General features: G+C 45.4%; 1 protein-coding gene across 1 annotated transcript in view; it reads left to right on the top strand.

The window, feature by feature from the left end:
• SPEF2 (sperm flagellar 2) overlaps window positions 1-19,647 on the top strand; it is a 166,412-nt gene that overhangs the window by 118,092 nt on the left and 28,673 nt on the right. The window contains exons 21-24 of the mRNA XM_040420983.1: window positions 10,348-10,490; window positions 13,675-13,802; window positions 14,114-14,252; window positions 16,054-16,191. Of these exons, the coding sequence (XP_040276917.1) occupies window positions 10,348-10,490; window positions 13,675-13,802; window positions 14,114-14,252; window positions 16,054-16,191 (548 nt within the window). The remainder of the gene's footprint in view (window positions 1-10,347; window positions 10,491-13,674; window positions 13,803-14,113; window positions 14,253-16,053; window positions 16,192-19,647) is intronic.

The following is a 19,647-nucleotide window of genomic DNA, read 5'->3' as shown; positions in this document are numbered from 1 at the left end:
ATGTGCATGGTAAATCCTTAAAGGAGTTGTCCCATTACAACATCTTAGCCCCTATCCATTCAGCTCCCCGAGACTGCGGAGTACAGGCCCCCCATACAGTTGAGCGGAGCAGCAGCAAGTATGCGTGTCCACCGCACCATCTGGAGTTCATGATAGCAATCAATAACATATTGAAAGAGGTTCTCCGAGACAGGAACCCCTGTTGAGATTGTTGGTCAGCATGAAAAAGTAAAAAAAAAACTGTCTCCCCTGTCACAGGTGCTCCAAGGCACCTTTTCCTCTGCTGGACCAGAAATGTGACGTGTCTACATGCACGTCACCGGCCAATCAGTGGTCTCAGCAGTGACGTGTTCACGCATGGCACGTGACATTAATGTTAGATAGGTGCAGGTCCAAAGTCTGAGACCCGCTCCCGTTTCCAGAACAGCCCCATAAAGTGAAGGAGAGCGCACCCTGCATGCACGGCCACAATCCATTCACTGCTACGGGAGCTGTGGAAATAGCCGAGCGTTGGACCGGCTATTAACGGCAGTCTAATTGTGGTGAATGGAGAGCAGGCCACGCATGCACAGTGTGCTCTCCTTCACTTTGGGGGGACCATTTTTTTGGGATAGAAGCAGGTCCCAGAGGTGGACTTATCAGACATTGATGGGATATCCTTGCAATGAAAATGAGAATATACCTCAAAGCAGGTTTCCCATCATAGAAAGTAATGGTAATATCTCTTGGATAAGCAATCATACCCTGATCGATGGGGGTCAAACTGACGGGACCCCCAGGGTTCTGGAGAATTATATTTTTTCCATGCAGGTACAGCTCCAGTGCACCGTGGATCGCTGGGAGTGCTGCGGTGCAGAAGAAAACTGGACATTAAAGGGGTTTTCTGAGACTTTTATACTGATGATTAGTGTTGATCGAGCACACTAGTGCTCGGGGGCTCGGGCCGAACACATCGGGATGATGGAAGTCTTTGGGAGAACCCAAGCATTAAACCAGACACCCCCTGCTCTGAAGAGGGGAGGGTGCCTGGTTCATAGGAAAAGGTCAGAAATTGATGGAAACACCACTGAAATGGTTCAGGAACAGCATGGGGAGGATGTCTGGATGCATCTTGGACTCCCAGGTCGTTGCTGGGAACGATTTTGAAAAAGTATGATTGATGGCCTGCTGGGGACCCTCAAAATCATTTGGAGCAAGGGCCTGCTGATCTGACCATCTGAAACATTATGGCCGAGGGCCTGCTGCCGCTTTGGTGACTCTAGATAACCTGGGACCGATCGCACGGCCCCGTGACGGCGACGATCCATTCGGATGTCTGCCCTATCAACTTTTGATGTTATTTTCAGCGCCGACCACGGTGACCATGGGTAAGCGGGAATCAGTTATTCGATTCAGGAGCGGGGAGCCTGAGAAACGGCTACGCCTACCACATCCAAGCAAGGCAGCATGTGTGCAAATTACCTATTAGGTATAATTAGGTGAGGGCCTGCTGGTGAGCTGACCCTTTAAAAGATTGTAGATGAGAGCCTACAGGTGAGCTGACGCTCTAAAACATTATATGCGACGGCCTGCAGGTGATCTGACCCTCAAAAATAATGATATGCAACGGCCTGCTACTGAGCTGACCCTCAGTCTAAAACATTATCATTGAGGGCCTGCTGCTGAGCTGACCATTAAAAAAATGATGGGAGAGTATCTGCTGCTTAGCTGACCATTGAAAAAATTTACAGTGTTCAAAGCAGGCCGGGTCGCCTGAATACTTCAGCTAGGAATAATGGAATAGGACTCCGGTTCTATTTTGTTGGTTTTCGGAACTGGGGCCATGATTAAGAGGGACGGCTGGGGGCATCCGCATTGTGCCGCTATAGGTGAAATTCGTGGACCGGCGCAAGACGAACCAAAGCAAAAGCATTTGCCAAGAATGTTTTCATTAATCAAAAACAAAAGTCGGAGGTTCGGAGACGATCAGATTCCGTCGTAGTTCCGACCATAAACGATGACGACCGGCGATCCGGCGGCATTATTCCCGTGACCCGCCGAGCTGCTTCCGGGAAGTCTTTGGGTTCCGGGGGAAATATGGTTTCAAAGCTGACAAAGTATAATGTATGTCACAGAGAAATTTTTGAAGCGCACAAGTTACACTGCAGATGTGGTCCTGGTCAGGTCACTGTCAGAAGCAGACACCGTCTACGAAAAAGTTACATTGTACGTTACAGATAAATTTTTGAAGCGCACACGTTACACTGCAGATGTGGCCCTTGTAAGGTCACTGTCAGAAGCGGACAACGTCTACGGAAAAAGTACACTGGATGTCACTGATATTTTAGGGATGCGCACACTTTACACAGGAGATGTGACGCAGCTAATCTCACTGTCCGCAGCGGACACCGTCTACGGAAAAAGTGTACTGGATGTCACTGATATTTTAGGGATGCGCACACTTACACAGGAGATGTGGCGCGGATAATTTAACTGTCCATAGCGGCCTATTACATGGTATTTTGTGCAGGATGCGCTAAAAATATATATTGCTGCTGTCACACACAAAGGTCCTTACCCCCTTAGGACTTAGGACGTACCGGTACGCCATGTTTGCCGAGTCCTTAAGGACCCAGGGCGTACCGGTAGGTCCTAACTTTAAAATTACATTGTGGCGGGGGTTAATCGGAACAGCATGTCCGCTGAAATCATTCAGCGGGCATCCTGTCACAACGCCGGGTGGGGTGGGGTCCCGTGACCCCCCGCATCGGCGATCGCCGCAAACCGCAGGTCAATTCAGACATGCGGTTTGACCTTATCCGGCGGGCGGCGGTGCTATCGGGTCCCCATGGAGCTGTAGGGGGGACCCGATGGCATGGAAGGCAGCGCAATGCCTTGCTTAGGCATCTGCGCTGCCTTCCGGTGACGAGCCTGTGAGATCCAGCCCCCTGGATCTCACAGGCCGGAAGCTGTATGAGTAATACACACAGTATTACTCATACAGCCAATGCATTCCAATACAGAAGTATTGGAATGCATTGTAAAAGGGATTAGATCCCCAAAAGTTGAAGTCCCAAAGTGGGACAAAAAATTAAGTAAAAAAAAAGTTGAAAAAATAAAGTTCCCCCCCCAAAAAATTAAAAGTTTCAAGTAAAAATAAACAAAAACGTCATTTTCCCCAAATAAAGTAAAAAAAAATTGGTAAAAAATAGGGAAAAAAAAGTTTAAATATTAGGTATCGCCGTGTCCGTATCAACCGGCTCTATAAACATGTCACATGACCTAACCCCTCAGATGAACACCATAAAAAATAAAAACTGTGCTAAATAAAAAAAAAATTTGTCACCTTACATCACAAAAAGTACAACAGCAAGCGATCAAAAAGGCGTTTGCCCACCAAAATAGTACCAATCTAACCTTCACCTCATCCCGCAAAAAATGAGCCCCTACCTGAGACAATTGCCCCAAAAATAAAAAAAACTATGGCTCAGAATATGGAGACACTAAAACATCATTTATTTTTGTTTTAAAAAAGCTGTTATTGTGTAAAACTTACATAAATAAAAAATAGTATACATATTAGGTATCGCCGCGTCCGTATCGACCGGCTCTATAAAAATATCACATGACCTAACCCCTCAGATGAACACCGTAAAAAATTTTAAATAAAAACTGTGCTAAATAAACAATTTTTTGTCACCTTACATCACAAAAAGTGTAATAGCAAGCGATCAAAAAGTCACACGCACCCCAAAATAGTGTCAATAAAACGGTCATCTCATCCCGCAAAAATCATACCCTACCCAAGGTAATCGCCCAAAAACTGAAAAAATTATGGCTCTCAGACAATGGAAACACTAAAACATGATTATTTTTGTTTAAAAAAAGAAATCATTGTGTAAAACTTACATAAATAACAAAAAATAAAAACGGTGCCAAAACAGCTATTTCTTGTTACCTTGCCTCACAAAAAGTGTAATATAGAGCAACCAAAAATCATATGTACCCTAAACTAGTACCAACAATACCGCCACCCTATCCCGTAGTTTCTAAAATGGGGTCACTTTTTTGGAGTTTCTACTCTAGGGGTGCATCAGGGGGGCTTCAAATGGGACATGGTGTCAAAAAAAACAGTCCAGCAAAACCTGCCTTCCAAAAACCGTATGGCATTCCTTTCCTTCTGCGCCCTGCCGTGTGCCCGTACAGCAGTTTACGACCACATATGGGGTGTTTCTGTAAACTACAGAATCAGGGCAATAAATATTGAGTTTTGTTTGGCTGTTAACCCTTGCTTTGTTACTGGAATTTTTTTTTATAAAAATGGAAAATCTGCCAAAAAAGTGAAAATTTTGAAATTGTATCTCTATTTTCCAATAATTCTTGTGGAACACCTAAAGGGTTAACAAAGTTTGTAAAATCAGTTTTGAATACCTTGAGGGTGTAGTTTATAGAATGGGGTCATTTTTGGGTTGTTTCTATTATGTAAGCCTCGCAAAGTGACTTCAGACCTGAACTGGTCCCTAAAAATTGGGTTTTTGAAAATTTCTGAAAAATTTCAAGATTTGCTTCTAAACTTCTAAGCCTTGTTAGATCCCCAAAAAATAAAATATCATTCCCAAAATGATCCAAACATGAAGTAGACATATGGGGAATGTAAAGTAATAACTATTTTTGGAGGTATTACTATGTATTATAGAAGTAGAGAAATTGAAACTTGGAAATTTGCAATTTTTTACAAATTTTTGGTAAATTTGGTATTTTTTTATAAATAAAAATGAATTTTTTTTACTTCATTTTACCAGTGTCATGAAGTACAATATGTGACGAAAAAACTATCCCAGAATGGCCTGGATAAGTCAAAGCGTTTTAAAGTTATCAGCACTTAAAGTGACACTGGTCAGATTTGCAAAAAATGGCCAAGTCCTTAAGGTGAAATAGGGCTTAGTCCTTAAGGGGTTAAAAGGACTTTTGGGTCTCTGAAAAGTTTTTTGTATAAAAATCTCCCTATTACACTCCCTACACTGTCTGTCCCTTCCTATGCACAACTCTCCCTAAGGCCTCCTGCACACGACCGTTGTGTGCACCCGTGGCCGTTGTGCCGTTTTCCGTTTTTTTTCGCGGACCCATTGACTTTCAATGGGTCCGTGGAAAAAACGGAAAATGCACCGTTTTGCAGCCGCATCCGTGATCCGTGTTTCCTGGCCGTGAAAAAAATAAGACCTGTCCTATTTTTTTCACGGCCAACGGTTCACGGACCCATTCAAGTCAATGGGTCCGTGAAAGAACACGGATGCACACAAGATTGGCATCCGCGTCCGTGATCCGTGGCCGTAGGTTACTTTTTATACAGACGGATCCGCTGATCCGTCTGCATAAAAGCTTTTTCAGAGCTGAGTTTTCACTTCGTGAAAACTCAAATCCAACAGTATATTCTAACACAGAGGCGTTCCCATAGTGATGGGGACGCTTCTAGTTAGAATATACTACAAACTGTGTACATGACTGCCCCCTGCTGCCTGGCAGCACCCGATCTCTTACAGGGGGCTGTGATCCGCACAATTAACCCCTCAGGTGCTGCAGCTGAAGGGGTTAATTGTGCATATCATAGCCCCCTATAAGAGATCAGGGGCTGCCAGGCAGCAGGGGGCAGACCCCCCTCCCTCCCCAGTTTGAATATCATTGGTGGCCAGTGTGCGGCCCCCCCCCCCTATTGTAATATCATTGGTGGCCAGTGTGTGGCCTCCCCTCCCCCGCCCCCCCTCTATTGTAATATCATTGGTGGCCAGTGTGCGGCCCCCCCTCTATTGTATTAATATCATTGGTGGCCAGTGTGCGGCCTCCCCTCCCCCGCCCCCCCCTCCCTCTATTGTAATTTCATTGGTGGCCAGTGTGCGGCCTCCCCTCTCCTCCCCCCCCCCTGCCCGATCATTGGTGGCAGCGGAGATTCCGATCGGAGTCCCAGTTGAATCGCTCTGGGGCTCCGATCGGTAACCATGGCAACCAGGACGCTACTGCAGGCCTGGTTGCCATGGTTACTTAGCAATATTACAATATTCGAAGCATCATACTTACCTGCTGGGCGGCTGCTGCGATGTCTGTCTCCGGCCGGGAGCTCCTCCTACTGGTAAGTGACAGGTCTGTGCGGCGCACCAATGAAATTACAATAGAGAAGGGGAGGGGGGCCGACGGAGGGGGGGGGCGCACACTGGCCACCAATGATATTAATACAATAGAGGGGGGGCCGGGGGGGGGGGGGAGGGGAGGCCGCACACTGGCCACCAATGATATTACAATAGAGGGGGAGAGGGGGAGGGGAGGCCGCACACTGGCCACCAATGATATTCAAACTGGGGAGGGAGGGGGATCTGCCCCCTGCTGCCTGGCAGCCCCTGATCTCTTACAGGGGGGCTATAATACGCACAATTAACCCCTTCAGGTGCGGCACCTGAAGGGTTAATTGTGCGGATCACAGCCCCCTGTAAGAGATCGGGTGCTGCCAGGCAGCAGGGGGCAGTCAGGTACACAGTTTGTAGTATATTCTAACTAGAAGCATCCCCATCACTATGGGAACGCCTCTGTGTTAGAATATACTGTCGGATATGAGTTTCACGATGTAACCTCAATGTGTTCTGCACGCGCGTGATAAAAAACCAACTGTGGTACCCAGACCCGAACTTCTTCACAGAAGTTCAGGTTTGGGTTAGTTGTAGTGTAGATTGTATTATTTTCCCTTATAACATGGGAAAGGTTTGTAGTATATTCTAACTAGAAGCGTCCCCATCACTATGGGAACGCCTCTGTGTTAGAATATACTGTCGGATATGAGTTTCACGATGTAACCTCATATCCGACAGTATAGTCTAACATAGAGGCGTTCCCATGGTGATGGGGACGCTTCAAGTTAAAATATACCATCGGATTGGAGAAAACTCTGATCCTATGGTATATTAACTCCTGACTTTACATTGAAAGTCAATGGGGGACGGATCCGTTTGAAATTGCACCATATTGTGTCAACTTCAAACGGATCCGTCCCCATTGACTTGCATTGTAATTCAGGACGGATCCGTTTGGCTCCGCACGGCCAGGCGGACACCAAAACGACAGTTTTTTCATGTCCGTGGATCCTCCAAAAATCAAGGAAGACCCACGGACGAAAAAACGGTCACGGATCACGGACCAACGGACCCCGTTTTTGCGGACCGTAAAAAAAAACGGTCGTGTGCATGAGGCCTTTTAACACTGAGCAATTTAGCGCAGGTTGCGCTACAAACATATATTGCTGCTGTCACACACAATAGTCCTTACAAGGACTTTTGGGTCTCTGAAACGTTTTTGTACAAAAAAAAATATTCAATTACACTCCCTACACTCTCTGTCCCTTCCTATGCTCAGCTCTCCCTGGCTACGAATAAGCCGAACATGTCTCGTGACGCGTTCCGGCCAGCCAATCACTAATGCAAGTAGCCAACATGGCTACTGGCATAACAGTGAGGTCAGTACTTAGTGAGAAACGTGCGGGGAGGAGACTCGAGCATGGCGCTCGAGCACATGCGGTACTCGGCCGAGTACCGCCATGTGCCGAGCATCGAGATGCTCAAGCCGAACAGGTGTTCAGCCGAGCATGTTCGATCATCACTACTGATGACCTATTCTCTGGCTAGGTCATCAGTATCTGACACCTGGGACCCCTGCCAGTCAGCTGTTTGTGGAGGCATCTGCACTCGCAGTAGCACCGCGGCCTTCTCTCTGCTTGCCAAGCACAGCACTATACCTTGTATAGCGACTGTGCCTGGTATCGCAGCTCAGTGCCATTGACTTCAATGAGGCCGAGTTGAACCTAGGCCACGTGACCATTGCAAACAGCTGGAAAACATCTCGGAAAATTCCTTTAAAGCAATTTTCCACTTCCTTGACTGGATGTCCATTCAGGACCCTCCATAGGTTAAAAAAAAAAAAAAGATGCTGGTGGGTTAAAAAAAGAATTGTATAAAAAAGGAATACTCACCTAGCCTTTGTTTCCAGCAGATCCTCTTCAGTATTGGTTGGGATTTGGTCTGAAAATCAAAAATGCCATAGTACAGTACATGGCAGTACTGTCACGGCAGGGAGTGGGGGAAACCCCCCACCGTGCGGTGTCAAAGGGTAAAAGGGGGATCAGCCTGGCCAAAAGGAGTAATAAGGGAGCAGGTCATCTCCTACAGCATCCCTAATCCTCTCCCTGACTCCTCACCGTATGAGCGGACCCCGATGGTAGGACGACTCATACTCAGGATTCCTAGAGACCCTAAGTCGCCCTGGTAATCCCTCACCAAGGAGCAGGGAAGAGACGACCTGTTCATCCCAGTCATGAAGGAACAGGAGTCTCTATCTGAGGCCAGGCTGCAAGGAGAGGGGAACACATACAGCATAAGGAGATGGCAGGTAAGCGAGACCAGTAACACACTTACCTGCCACAGACACACTGACTGGAACCCGTGCACAAGTGCTGGTGTCCACACCAACATTAAAGGACACAGCACACACCACAAACCACACAGGAACCCAGGACACCATAGATGCAATAACTTGAGACAGGGGAATGTCTAGTAAACATGACAACAAACACCACCAGACATGTAACACCAAACTAGACATACAAACACCCTGAACATAACCCTCTCCATACAAATAGGGACAGGAAGGGAAGGAGACATCGATGTCCCACTAGGTGGCCCTCACACAGGAAGAAGGAAAATCCAGACAAGGAGCATAAGGCTGGGTTCACACGAGCGTGTCCGGATTAGGTCCGGATGCGTCCCGGTGTGTTGCGGCAAACCCGCGCGAGTAGGTACGCAATTGCAGTCAGTTTTGACTGCGATTGCGTTCCGATGTTCAGTTTTTATTGTGTTCTGCACGCGCGTGATAAAAAACCGACTGTGGTACCCAGACCCGAACTTCTTCACAGAAGTTCAGGTTTGGGTTAGTTGTAGTGTAGATTGTATTATTTTCCCTTATAACATGGTTATAAGGGAAAATAATAGCATTCTGAATACAGAATGCTTAGTAAAATAGCGCTGGAGGGGTTAAAAAAAATAAAAAAATTAACTCACCTTCTCCTCTTGATTGCGAAGTTCCCGGTATGATGAGTTGTGGGCTAAAGGACCTTTGGTGACGTCAGATCACATGCTCCAATCACATGGTACATCACCACGGTGATGGACCATGTGATTGGAGCATGTGATCTGACGTCACCAAAGGTCCTTTACCCCACAACTCATCATTAAAGAAGTAAAGAAGAGACCGGGAACTTCGCGATCAAGAGGAGAAGGTGAGTTAATTTGTTTATTTTTTTTAACCCTTCCAGCGCTATTTTACTAAGCATTCTGTATTCAGAATGCTATTATTTTCCCTTATAACCATGTTATAAGGGAAAATAATACAGTGAATAGACTGTCACCTAGCAACCATGCGTGAAAATCGCACCGCATCCGCACTTGCTTGCGGATGCTTGCGATTTTCACGCAACCCCATTCACTTCTATGGGGCCTGCGTTGCGTGAAAAACGCAGAATATAGAGCATGCTGCGATTTTCACGCAACGCACAAGTGATGCGTGAAAATCATCGCTCATCTGAACAGCCCCATAGAAATGAATGGGTCCGGATTCAGTGCGGGTGCAATGCGTTGACCTACCGCATTGCACCCGCGCGGAAATCTCGCCCGTGTGAACGCAGCCTAACTCCGGCGCAAACAGCCAAAGCCAAGACACTGCCACCACATGCCAGAACAGCAACACGTTGCCACCGGCAACCGCAAGCATGGCACAAGTGTCACGGCGCACACCAAAGGCTGTGACAAGTACTTTCTGAGGTGTAATAACCAACATTATTATACAGATGAGCATTCAGGGTGCATTTGAAAAAGTTAATATTTAGAGGTTAGTCGGACTGGCCAAGGAAGAGCATGCCAGAGTTCAGGTGCAGCGCAGGAGAAACTTTGGGGACATGAGTTTCAGATTTTGAGCTCATTTTTCATTCACAAAACAAGGTCTACATTTTGGCCTGTAAATTTGCTGAAGTGCTTATGTGAAGCAGATCTCCAGTATAAGACCTAGTTCACACAGTCAGAGTTTTAGTCAGTGATTATCATCAGTGATTGTGAGGCAAAACCAAGTACGGGTCAGATAGTGCAAATCTATCCATTACACCTTATCACTGTGTAGGCTCCATTTCTGGTTTTGACCAATAGTCACTGATGGAAAACACTGACCAAACACTGAAGTGTGAACTAGGCCTAAGCAGTCATTATGTTCACAGACAGATGGATGTAGAATCTATGCTCTTTATCTTAAATAATAATTAGCGACCTTTTACTTTGTATTTAATAGGATCCGCGAGGGGTCGATCTCCAGGCAAAAAGACCAAATCCGTTCCAGTGACACCTGAGCCGTCTACTCCACCGCCTGTTGGTCCTCCCCCTATAATGCCGGGGTCAGCGGAGTGGGTGTATGTGCACGAGCCTCTCCCAAAGGTATGTGTGAATCAATCAAGGGGTTCATGATGGCATTTATTAACATATTCAAAGGGGCTCTGTCAGACCTGGAACCCCTCTTGAGATGGCTGGTCAGGATGCAGGTGAACGGAAATATAAAAAAGTTATGGCTTAAAGAATATAGGGAAGGTTTTTTTTTCGTTTTTGCATTTTCATTTTTATTCCCTACCTTCCTTGAGCCAATACATTTTTATATTTCCGTTCACATAGCTGTACGAGGGCTTATTTTTTTGTGGGACAAGTTGTACTTTCTAATGCCACCATTAATTATGGCATACATGGAAGCGGCAAAAAAAATCGAAATGGGGTGGAATTGGAAAAGAACGCAATTCCTCCACTGTATCACAGGTTTTGTTCCAACGTTGTTTCATTTGCGACAAAACTGACCCATGCCCTTCATCGGACAATACGATTACAACGATACCCCATATGTATAGGTTTTTAATGTCTAAATAGTGTAAAAATAAATTTAAACTTTGAAAAAAAAAAAGTTTTTTTTACATCACCATATTCTAACCCCCATAACTTTTTTATAGTTATATCTACTGAGCTTGGTGGGGGCTAATTTTTCGCGGGAGTTTTTATTGATACCATTTTGGAGTGTGTGGGACTTTTTAATCACATTTTATTTCATTTTTTGGGTAAAAGAAGCAATGAAAAAATTGCAAATTGGCCATTTTGACCCTTTCGCCGTATTGGAAAAATATTTTTATATTTTAATAGTACAGGCATTTTCGGTCACGGTGATACCCATGATGTTTATATTTTTGTTATTTAGGTATTTATTTTTTTATTATACGGAAAGGGGGGTCGAGTTAAACTTTTATATTATTTTTAATTTTTATGGGTTTTTTTTAACTTTTGAATGATTTTGAAGCTTGTATCTAAGCGTATAAAATCCATTTTTTATTTTTTTTATTTTGAACAATCATTGATTTTTAAAATGCATTTATTACTGACTATTGCTCATTTCTTATGTTGGCCAAAATAAGAATTGCAGCTTTAATGCCCTCAGCTTCTTCAGCGAGGCTGAGCGGATTGAAACCAATTACCGGCATCTTTATTGGCCTCAGAGGATGCCGGTAACAAGCCCGGAAGCTTGATCACGGCATCTAAAGGCTTTAATTGCCGCGATCGGCATTAACTGCGGGTCTCTGCTGTTTGAAACATGACACCTGCTGCATGTGCGAGCAGGTGACATGTTTGCCTATCGCTCCAGTGCCATACATGTATCTCTGGTGGTCTGGGAAGAATAGGGGTAAGTACAAGCATCTGTGGTGGTCTAGGGCTGTGATAGGGCTAATGTCTGTATGACTGGTGGTCTAGGGCTAAGAAGGGGTGTTCTTTTATATGTGTTGTCTACAGTAGGGGAGGGATATAGAGTACTGTGTGTCTGTGATAACCTAGTGCAGGGGAGCTGCGGAAAGGGGGCAGCACTCTGTAGTAGTGTTCAGTCATGGCCAAAAGTTTTGAGAATGACACAAATATTAGTTTTCACAAAGTTTGCTGCTAAACTGCTTTTAGATCTTTGTTTCAGTTGTTTCTGTGATGTAGTGAAATATAATTACACGCACTTCATACGTTTCAAAGGCTTTTATCGACAATTACATGACATTTAAGAGAGTCAGTATTTGCAGTGTTGGCCCTTCTTTTTCAGGACCTCTGCAATCCGACTGGGCATGCTCTCAATCAACTTCTGGGCCAATTCCTGACTGATAGCAACCCATTCTTTCATAATCACTTCTTGGAGTTTGTCAGAATTAGTGGGTTTTTGTTTGTCCACCCGCCTCTTGAGGATTGACCACAAGTTCTCAATGGGATTAAGATCTGGGGAGTTTCCAGGCCATGGACCCAAAATGTCAACGTTTTGGTCCTCGAGCCACTTAGTTATCACTTTTGCCTTATGGCACGGTGCTCCATCGTGCTGGAAAATGCATTGTTCTTCACCAAACTGTTGTTGGATTGTTGGAAGAAGTTGCTGTTGGAGGGTGTTTTGGTACCATTCTTTATTCATGGCTGTGTTTTTAGGCAAAATTGTGAGTGAGCCGACTCCCTTGGATGAGAAGCAACCCCACACATGAATGGTCTCAGGATGCTTTACTGTTGGCATGACACAGGACTGGTGGTAGCGCTCACCTTTTCTTCTCCGGACAATCCTTTTTCCAGATGCCCCAAACAATCGTAAAGAGGCTTCATCAGAGAATATGACTTTGCCCCAGTCCTCAGCAGTCCATTCACCATACTTTCTGCAGAAGATCAATCTGTCCCTGGTGTTTTTTTTGGAGAGAAGTGGCTTCTTTGCTGCCCTTCTTGACACCAGGCCATCTTCCAAAGTCTTAGCCTCACTGTGCGTGCAGATGCGCTCACACCTGCCTGCTGCCATTCCTGAGCAAGCTCTGCACTGGTGGCACTCCGATCCCGCAGCTGAATCCTCTTTAGGAGACGATCCTGGCGCTTGCTGGACTTTCTTGGACGCCCTGAAGCCTTCTTAACAAGAATTGAACCTCTTTCCTTGAAGTTCTTGATGATCCTATAAATTGTTGATTGAGGTGCAATCTTAGTAGCCACAATATCCTTGCCTGTGAAGCCATTTTTATGCAACGCAATGATGGCTGCACGCGTTTCTTTGCAGGTCACCATGGTTAACAATGGAAGAACAATGATTTCAAGCATCACCCTCCTTTTAACATGTCAAGTCTGCCATTTTAACCCAATCAGCCTGACATAATGATCTCCAGCCTTGTGCTCGTCAACATTCTCACCTGAGTTAACAAGACGATTACTGAAATGATCTCAGCAGGTCCTTTAATGACAGCAATGAAATGCAGTGGAAAGGTTTTTTTTGGGATTAAGTTAATTTTCATGGCAAAGAAGGACTATGCAATTCATCTGATCACTCTTCATAACATTCTGGAGTATATGCAAATTGCTATTATAAAAACTTAAGCAGCAACTTTTCCAATTTCTAATATTTATGTAATTCTCAAAACTTTTGGCCACGACTGTATATTGAGGCGTCATTAGATAATGTATGTATTTTCCTTTCTCTCCCTTCCTGACATTTAGGAATTAGACTCTTTGGTGAGGTCACTGTAGCACATGATATGATAATACAATCAATTAATACTATGAAATTTTAATTTTGCCAATTCCTATTGGACAGGAAGTTCCCCAATTCCTGGTGCCGTACTGGGAGACCATAGAAAAGACCTACGAAAACCGTGCTAAAGTTGGATTGAGGAGCCTGAGACAAGAGCGGCTCCTTTTGATTCATTATCTGTATGACATCAGGTACGTGATAACATTCACATCCTCAGTGGTCCTGTATATAAAGTAAGTGCGCCCTGACCAATCAGATTGAGGCAAGAGGTGCTTGTGACTAGTTATAGGAGTCTGTGCTTCCCAATATTTGGTGATGTTGCTTTCCCACACTACCGTCTCACCCTGTCGTGGCTCTACTAATAAACCCTAATATCTCGGGAGTATAATGCCCATTTTCATCAGTGCCATTCACTGCTTTACTTCAGGGGAACTGGAAGGTCTCATCTTTACTATGCTCTATGAAAATATGACATTATTATTATTATTTTTATTTTTTTCAGGAATAGATTTAAGGATTATTTGCAGCGGCCGGACCATAAGCAGGAGTTTGTATCTCAGTGGCAGTCCGATTTCAACTCTATTGCTGAGGATATGCGGGAAGATGAGGAGACGAAAGCAGAATTGCACCAAAGAGTTGATGTAAGTGATGAATAATGAGAGCATATGAAGCTGCTCTGGTCTGGGGTTTGTAAAACTTAAAGTATTTTAGGGGAAGGCCATGGACACCTTTGGGGGCGATGACTGCATTTTACTCATTTTGGGCTAAAAATAATTTTTATATATTAAACATTTTCAGCAGTTTTTGTAGTAAAGGATTAACTCTTTGCCTAGCTGTTAGCATCTTACTTTCACTTTGAGCCCTGGTCTGTGTACATCCCTTATCTTTGAACTACTAACAGCTCATAAACACTTATTTAAGCCATATTCGTATCAGTAAGATAAGAATTCGGGCGATAATGAGTGTTTATGAGGTCAGGAGATCAGAGATAAGGAGCCGTCAGCTGAGCCCCCTGACAGGAAATACCGAGCCCGGTACTAGAGAATCTCAAGGCTGTACAGAGAAAGGGGCTAAACATTTTTAATAAAGGACAATTAATCAATTTTATTTCAAAATGAGTACAATTCAAAGGTGTCTATAGCCTTTAAGTACAACCCCTGGTGGGGCAGGGTATAAATCTCGTTGTTGATAAATCTCCCCCATAGTTTTAGTCATATTTATTAGGAAGAAAGAAAGTTTGACAGTGGTGCAAACTTTGGAACAATTGTACGCCTGCAAATTTTGATTTTCTAATTGCAATTCCACGTGTGCCAGATTAAGAGAGAGGCGTGCATTTTAAATAAATTTGTCACAGATCACTATGGGGGAGATTTATCTAAACTGATGGAAAAGAAAACTGGCTTAGTTACCCACAGCAACCAATCAGATTGATCCTATAATTTTTCAAAGGAGCTCTGAAAAATTATAGGTGGAATCTGATTGGTTGCTGTGGGCAACTAAGCCAGTTTTCCTTTACACCTTTACAGTCTCCTATTTCTTTTACTTAGCCTGGCTTGCCCAGCAGCGCAGATGACTCTTGCGCATGTGACGGCGCAGTATTCAGGGGCAGACTGGGAACTTAAAGAGGCCCTGGAAAAAATATTTGTAGTGGCCCCGTTTTGTAGTTTGGTCCAAATTGATGGAAGGCAGGGCCAACACAAGTACGCGGGCCCAGCAATACCATATTGTGGCACATTATACCACCCCAACAGAGCCAAATACCACAGTCCATCACAAAATACTGCCGCCAACAACACAAAATACATCCCCAAAAACTTCCACTAGGAGGGCTCAGGCGGCCCCTTGGGAATCGGCCCACCGGGAAATTTCCCTGTACGGTCTATGGCCAATCCGCCCTTGGCAGTATTACAGGGCTAGGCGAGAGGAGGGAGATGATGCCTGGCCCTGTCAATCAAGGGAGGAGCTAAAGTGCACCAAGGAGCCCTGCCCGCCCCTTGGTGCACTTAATTCCTCATTGGCATACACATTAAAAGATAAATGTTTCATTAACAGAGCATCGGATCTTCACATTAAAGGTATGCTTTGCTCATCAGGGACAAACCTATCAGGTATTATGCATGGCGTGTTAGGGTTGATCCTGCTGGCAGATGCCCTTTAAAAAATAAAATGTGCCGTTGAAAAATCAGGCTCAAAAAAAATCATGTCTTCATACATTTATGTCAATGGGGAAAAGGGGTTATAACTCTTGGAGTGCAGTGAAGAAGAAGCAAAAAAAAAAAAAAAAAAAGTTTCACCCTAAAGCCAAAAAAATAAGCCGGTCCTAAAGGGGTTAACAGTAGTTTATATGTATGCAGGGGATTTGGAGCATCGACCACGAGAAGCGAGAGCAATTCTATGTTTAAGCTCTTGGTGACGAAACATTTTGTGGCTTTTGTTTTTAAGGATTTAAGAGATTGTCTGTGGGATATCTGTGACAACAGGAAGGAGGAGGCCGAGCAGGAGCGGGCCGATGTCATGAGTGACGGCTGGCTGGAAGACCACCTGGGAATCCTCATGAACCACTTCTTTTCTTTGATGCAGGTAAGATTGTTTTCTTAAAAATATTAAATATTGATGACTTAGACTCCCGATAGGCCATCAATATCAGATCGGTAGGGGTCCGACACCAGGCAGCTGTTTTTGGCAGCGCCAGAAACTAAACAGTGGACGGAACCAGAAGCAGAAGGCTCCATTGTGTAGTGGCCGAGCCCTGTACTGCAGCTCAGCTCCTGTTCAAGTGGTGTTTCGGTTGTTACAAGTTATCCCTATCCACAAATCCCTATCGGTGGGGTTCCTACTGCTGGGACCCTTACTTATCACACCAACTGTGACCCTGTACCCGGAACGCTCCTTCATTGGGTGACTGGGACGTTCTGCCAGCACCAAAATCACAGTTTTTATGCAGCAGATCATGGTGTCTAAGCAGTGATCTGCTGCACAGGAATAAGGGTTTTCTACAGGGATGAGAGATTGCTGTATTGATCGCTCGTCCCCATACAGCGGAGGCATACTAACTGTACCTCTCAATTTTTGAAAAGAAGAAAGAGGAACAGCATGTGCGGCGCACAAAGCTAATTTTTCCGCACTAGGCCACGCCTCTAACTCCGCCAAAAACATAACTGAACACCTAATCCCAGCCAGTCCCCTAAATGCCCCCACATGGTAATTATTCCTCCTTTATGCCACCGCTCAGTATTTATGCCCACTTTGTGCCCCCTTCACAGGTTATGTCCAGATATGTGTACCCTCACAGTAGTTATGACAGATATGTGCCCCTTCACAGTAGTTATGCCCAGCTGTGCCCCCTCACACAATAAGGCCAGCTTGTGCCCCCTTCACAGGATTATGCCCAGCATTGTTACCCCTTCACAGGTTATGCCCGGCTGTGCCCCCTCACAGAATTATACCCAGCATTGTGCCCCCTTCAGGTTATGCCCAGCTGTGCCCCCTCACAGAATTATGCCCAGCATTGTGCCCCCTTCAGGTTATGCCCAGCTGTGCCCCCTCACAGAATTATGCCCAGCATTGTGCCCCCTTCAGGTTATGCCCAGCTGTGCCCCCTCACAGAATTATGCCCAGCATTGTGCCCCCTTCGGGTTATGCCCAGCTGTGCCCAATCACAGAATTATGCCCAGCATTGTTCCCCCTTCAGGTTATGTCCAGCTGTGCCCCCTCACAGAATTATGCCCAGCATTGTGCCCCCTTCAGGTTATGCCCAGCTGTGCCCCCTCACAGAATTATGCCCAGCATTGTGCCCCCTTCAGGTTATGCCCAGCTGTGCCCCTCATAGAATTATGGCCAGCATTGTGACCCCCTTCACAGGAATTAGCTGACTGCTGGCCCCGGCCCCCGCACAGAACTGCAGCGTGGAGCGCTAGTAGGCGGGAGGAATGATGAAGCAGGGAGACGACCGCGGGACAGCCACTGCAATCCGGGACTGTCCCGCCGGATCCAGGACGGTTGGGGAGGTATGCGGAGGTGATTGCTGCATGTAAATGCCGCTCTCATCTCCGCTGATTATCTGACAGATACAGGTAAAAGGAGCACACAGGGGAATGAGCCCTGCCATACTGTGCCCAGGCCTGTTAACCCGGCTCTGACTACGAGAATATTACTAGAACTAGACACTGACTAAAGAGGACCTCAGTATTTCTTAACATCTTGTTCCCTTTGGTGTAAAAACAGGTGGTGCAGGTGGAAGATGAGATCAGTAGTTACCAGTATAGCCTGCGCTCTGCATCTGATCATTGGGAATGTGGTTTTTGCACAGTTCCCAGGCTCGGGCATCGCCGGTTGTGTCAGTTGTTCATACATTTCCACCGCTGGCACAATAAATCTCGCTGGCAGGTGCTGCTGCCCCCACTAAGGGAATACCAGCCTCACTCTGCCTGTATGCCACCAGCGCTATATGCCCAGCAAACGATACACATAGACGTTACCACGCGTCCTGGACATACGGTGGGGAAGGGGGGCTGTATGTGATTAGGTAACTGGTTCAGGATTACAGAGGGCCATTAATCTTTACAGGGGACCCTGAAGACATTGGGGGGAGGGGACGTGACGTTCTGCAGGAAACTTTGGTAGAATGCCTCAAATACCACAGAGGCCATTTTTAGAAATTTCTCAAACTTCTTTTTTTTTTTTTTGTTAGTTGTCTGTTTGAATTTCATTTAGATTAAAGGGATTTTTCAGGTTCTGGATACTGACTGTATCCTCAAAATAGGTCAACAATATCAGATTTATGGGGGTCTGACACCCCGCACCACCACCAATCAGCTGTTGTGCAGGAAATAACAAAGTGGAAGAACCCAAACGGCTCCATCCACTGTGTAGTGGCAGTGCCAGGGTACTGCAGCTCTGCTCCCATTCAAGCGAAGTTACTGTAGTCTGGCATCTGATAATCCAGAAAGCCTCATCATCTGATACTTTTTGCCAGCACAGAACATTAAGGCGGAGTTGAGTTTAGATTTTAGATTGTCCTTATCATACCCTACAAGTGTTTTATACAGTATTCTATGGCCATCTGATAATCCAGAAGACCTGATAATTCGATATCTATCAGGTGCCATGCAGAATTAAAGGAATTCGAGTTAGACTGGGTTCAACCTGACATCTACTGTGAAACTGCAACTCCCAGCATGCACAACATACTTGGCCGTTCCTGTAACTCCTACAGGAGTGAAAGGAGGATTCTGGGAGTTGTAGTTTCAGATCAGCAGGAATGCCAGGGGTTGGCGATCCCTGGTCTATTCTCAGGATAGGTCTTCAATATCAAATCAGTGGGGATCCTACTCCCGGCACCCCCATTGATCAGTTGTTTGGCCTCTTCATAGTATACCTAGCACAGCGCCGTATCCTGTATAGTGGCTGTATTTGGTATTGCAGCTTGATCCTATTCATTTAAATGGGACCAAGCTGCACATAAGCCATGTGACCAATGGACGTGACATCACAGTCCCACCTAGAGGCTGCAGCCTGCGGCGCTCACACAAACACTCCGGCCTCCTCAAACAGCTGATCGGTGGGCATGTTGTGAGTTGGATCTGCCCCACCTGTCCTGAGGATAGGTCATCAATATTTAATTCCTGGAAAATCCCTTTAATATTGGCAGCCAACCACAACAGGGCTGAGTTCGCAAATTGTGCATCCAAAAACCGCCTGGCAAAACTGCACGTATTTTGCTATAATTTGCCTCGATTTGGCAATGATGTTATTGGTCCCATCATTTTTACAGGTGATATACATTTTTTTAACTTTCACATGTAAAAACAGCGCATCCATGAACTTAATCACAAAACTGCGGTCATTTTCATGAAAGTCACTTCAAGCAGTATATACATATCCTTTTTTTTAGCACTGTGTGTTGCGTTCTTGGAGGATGGGGGCAGCGACTGCCTCTATGAACCCAACCTGGTCACCACACGATTGTTCACGTGGCCGCATTTCTGTAGAGATGAGTTTATTCAGTGGGCAGTCATTAAAGGGTTAAAAAAAAAT

The sequence above is a fragment of the Bufo bufo genome, chromosome 2 (genome assembly GCF_905171765.1).
Source record: "Bufo bufo chromosome 2, aBufBuf1.1, whole genome shotgun sequence".
NCBI lineage: Eukaryota > Metazoa > Chordata > Amphibia > Anura > Bufonidae > Bufo > Bufo bufo.
The sequence above is the reverse complement of the archived record's forward strand: the minus strand, read 5'-3'. Positions and strand labels throughout refer to the sequence as shown.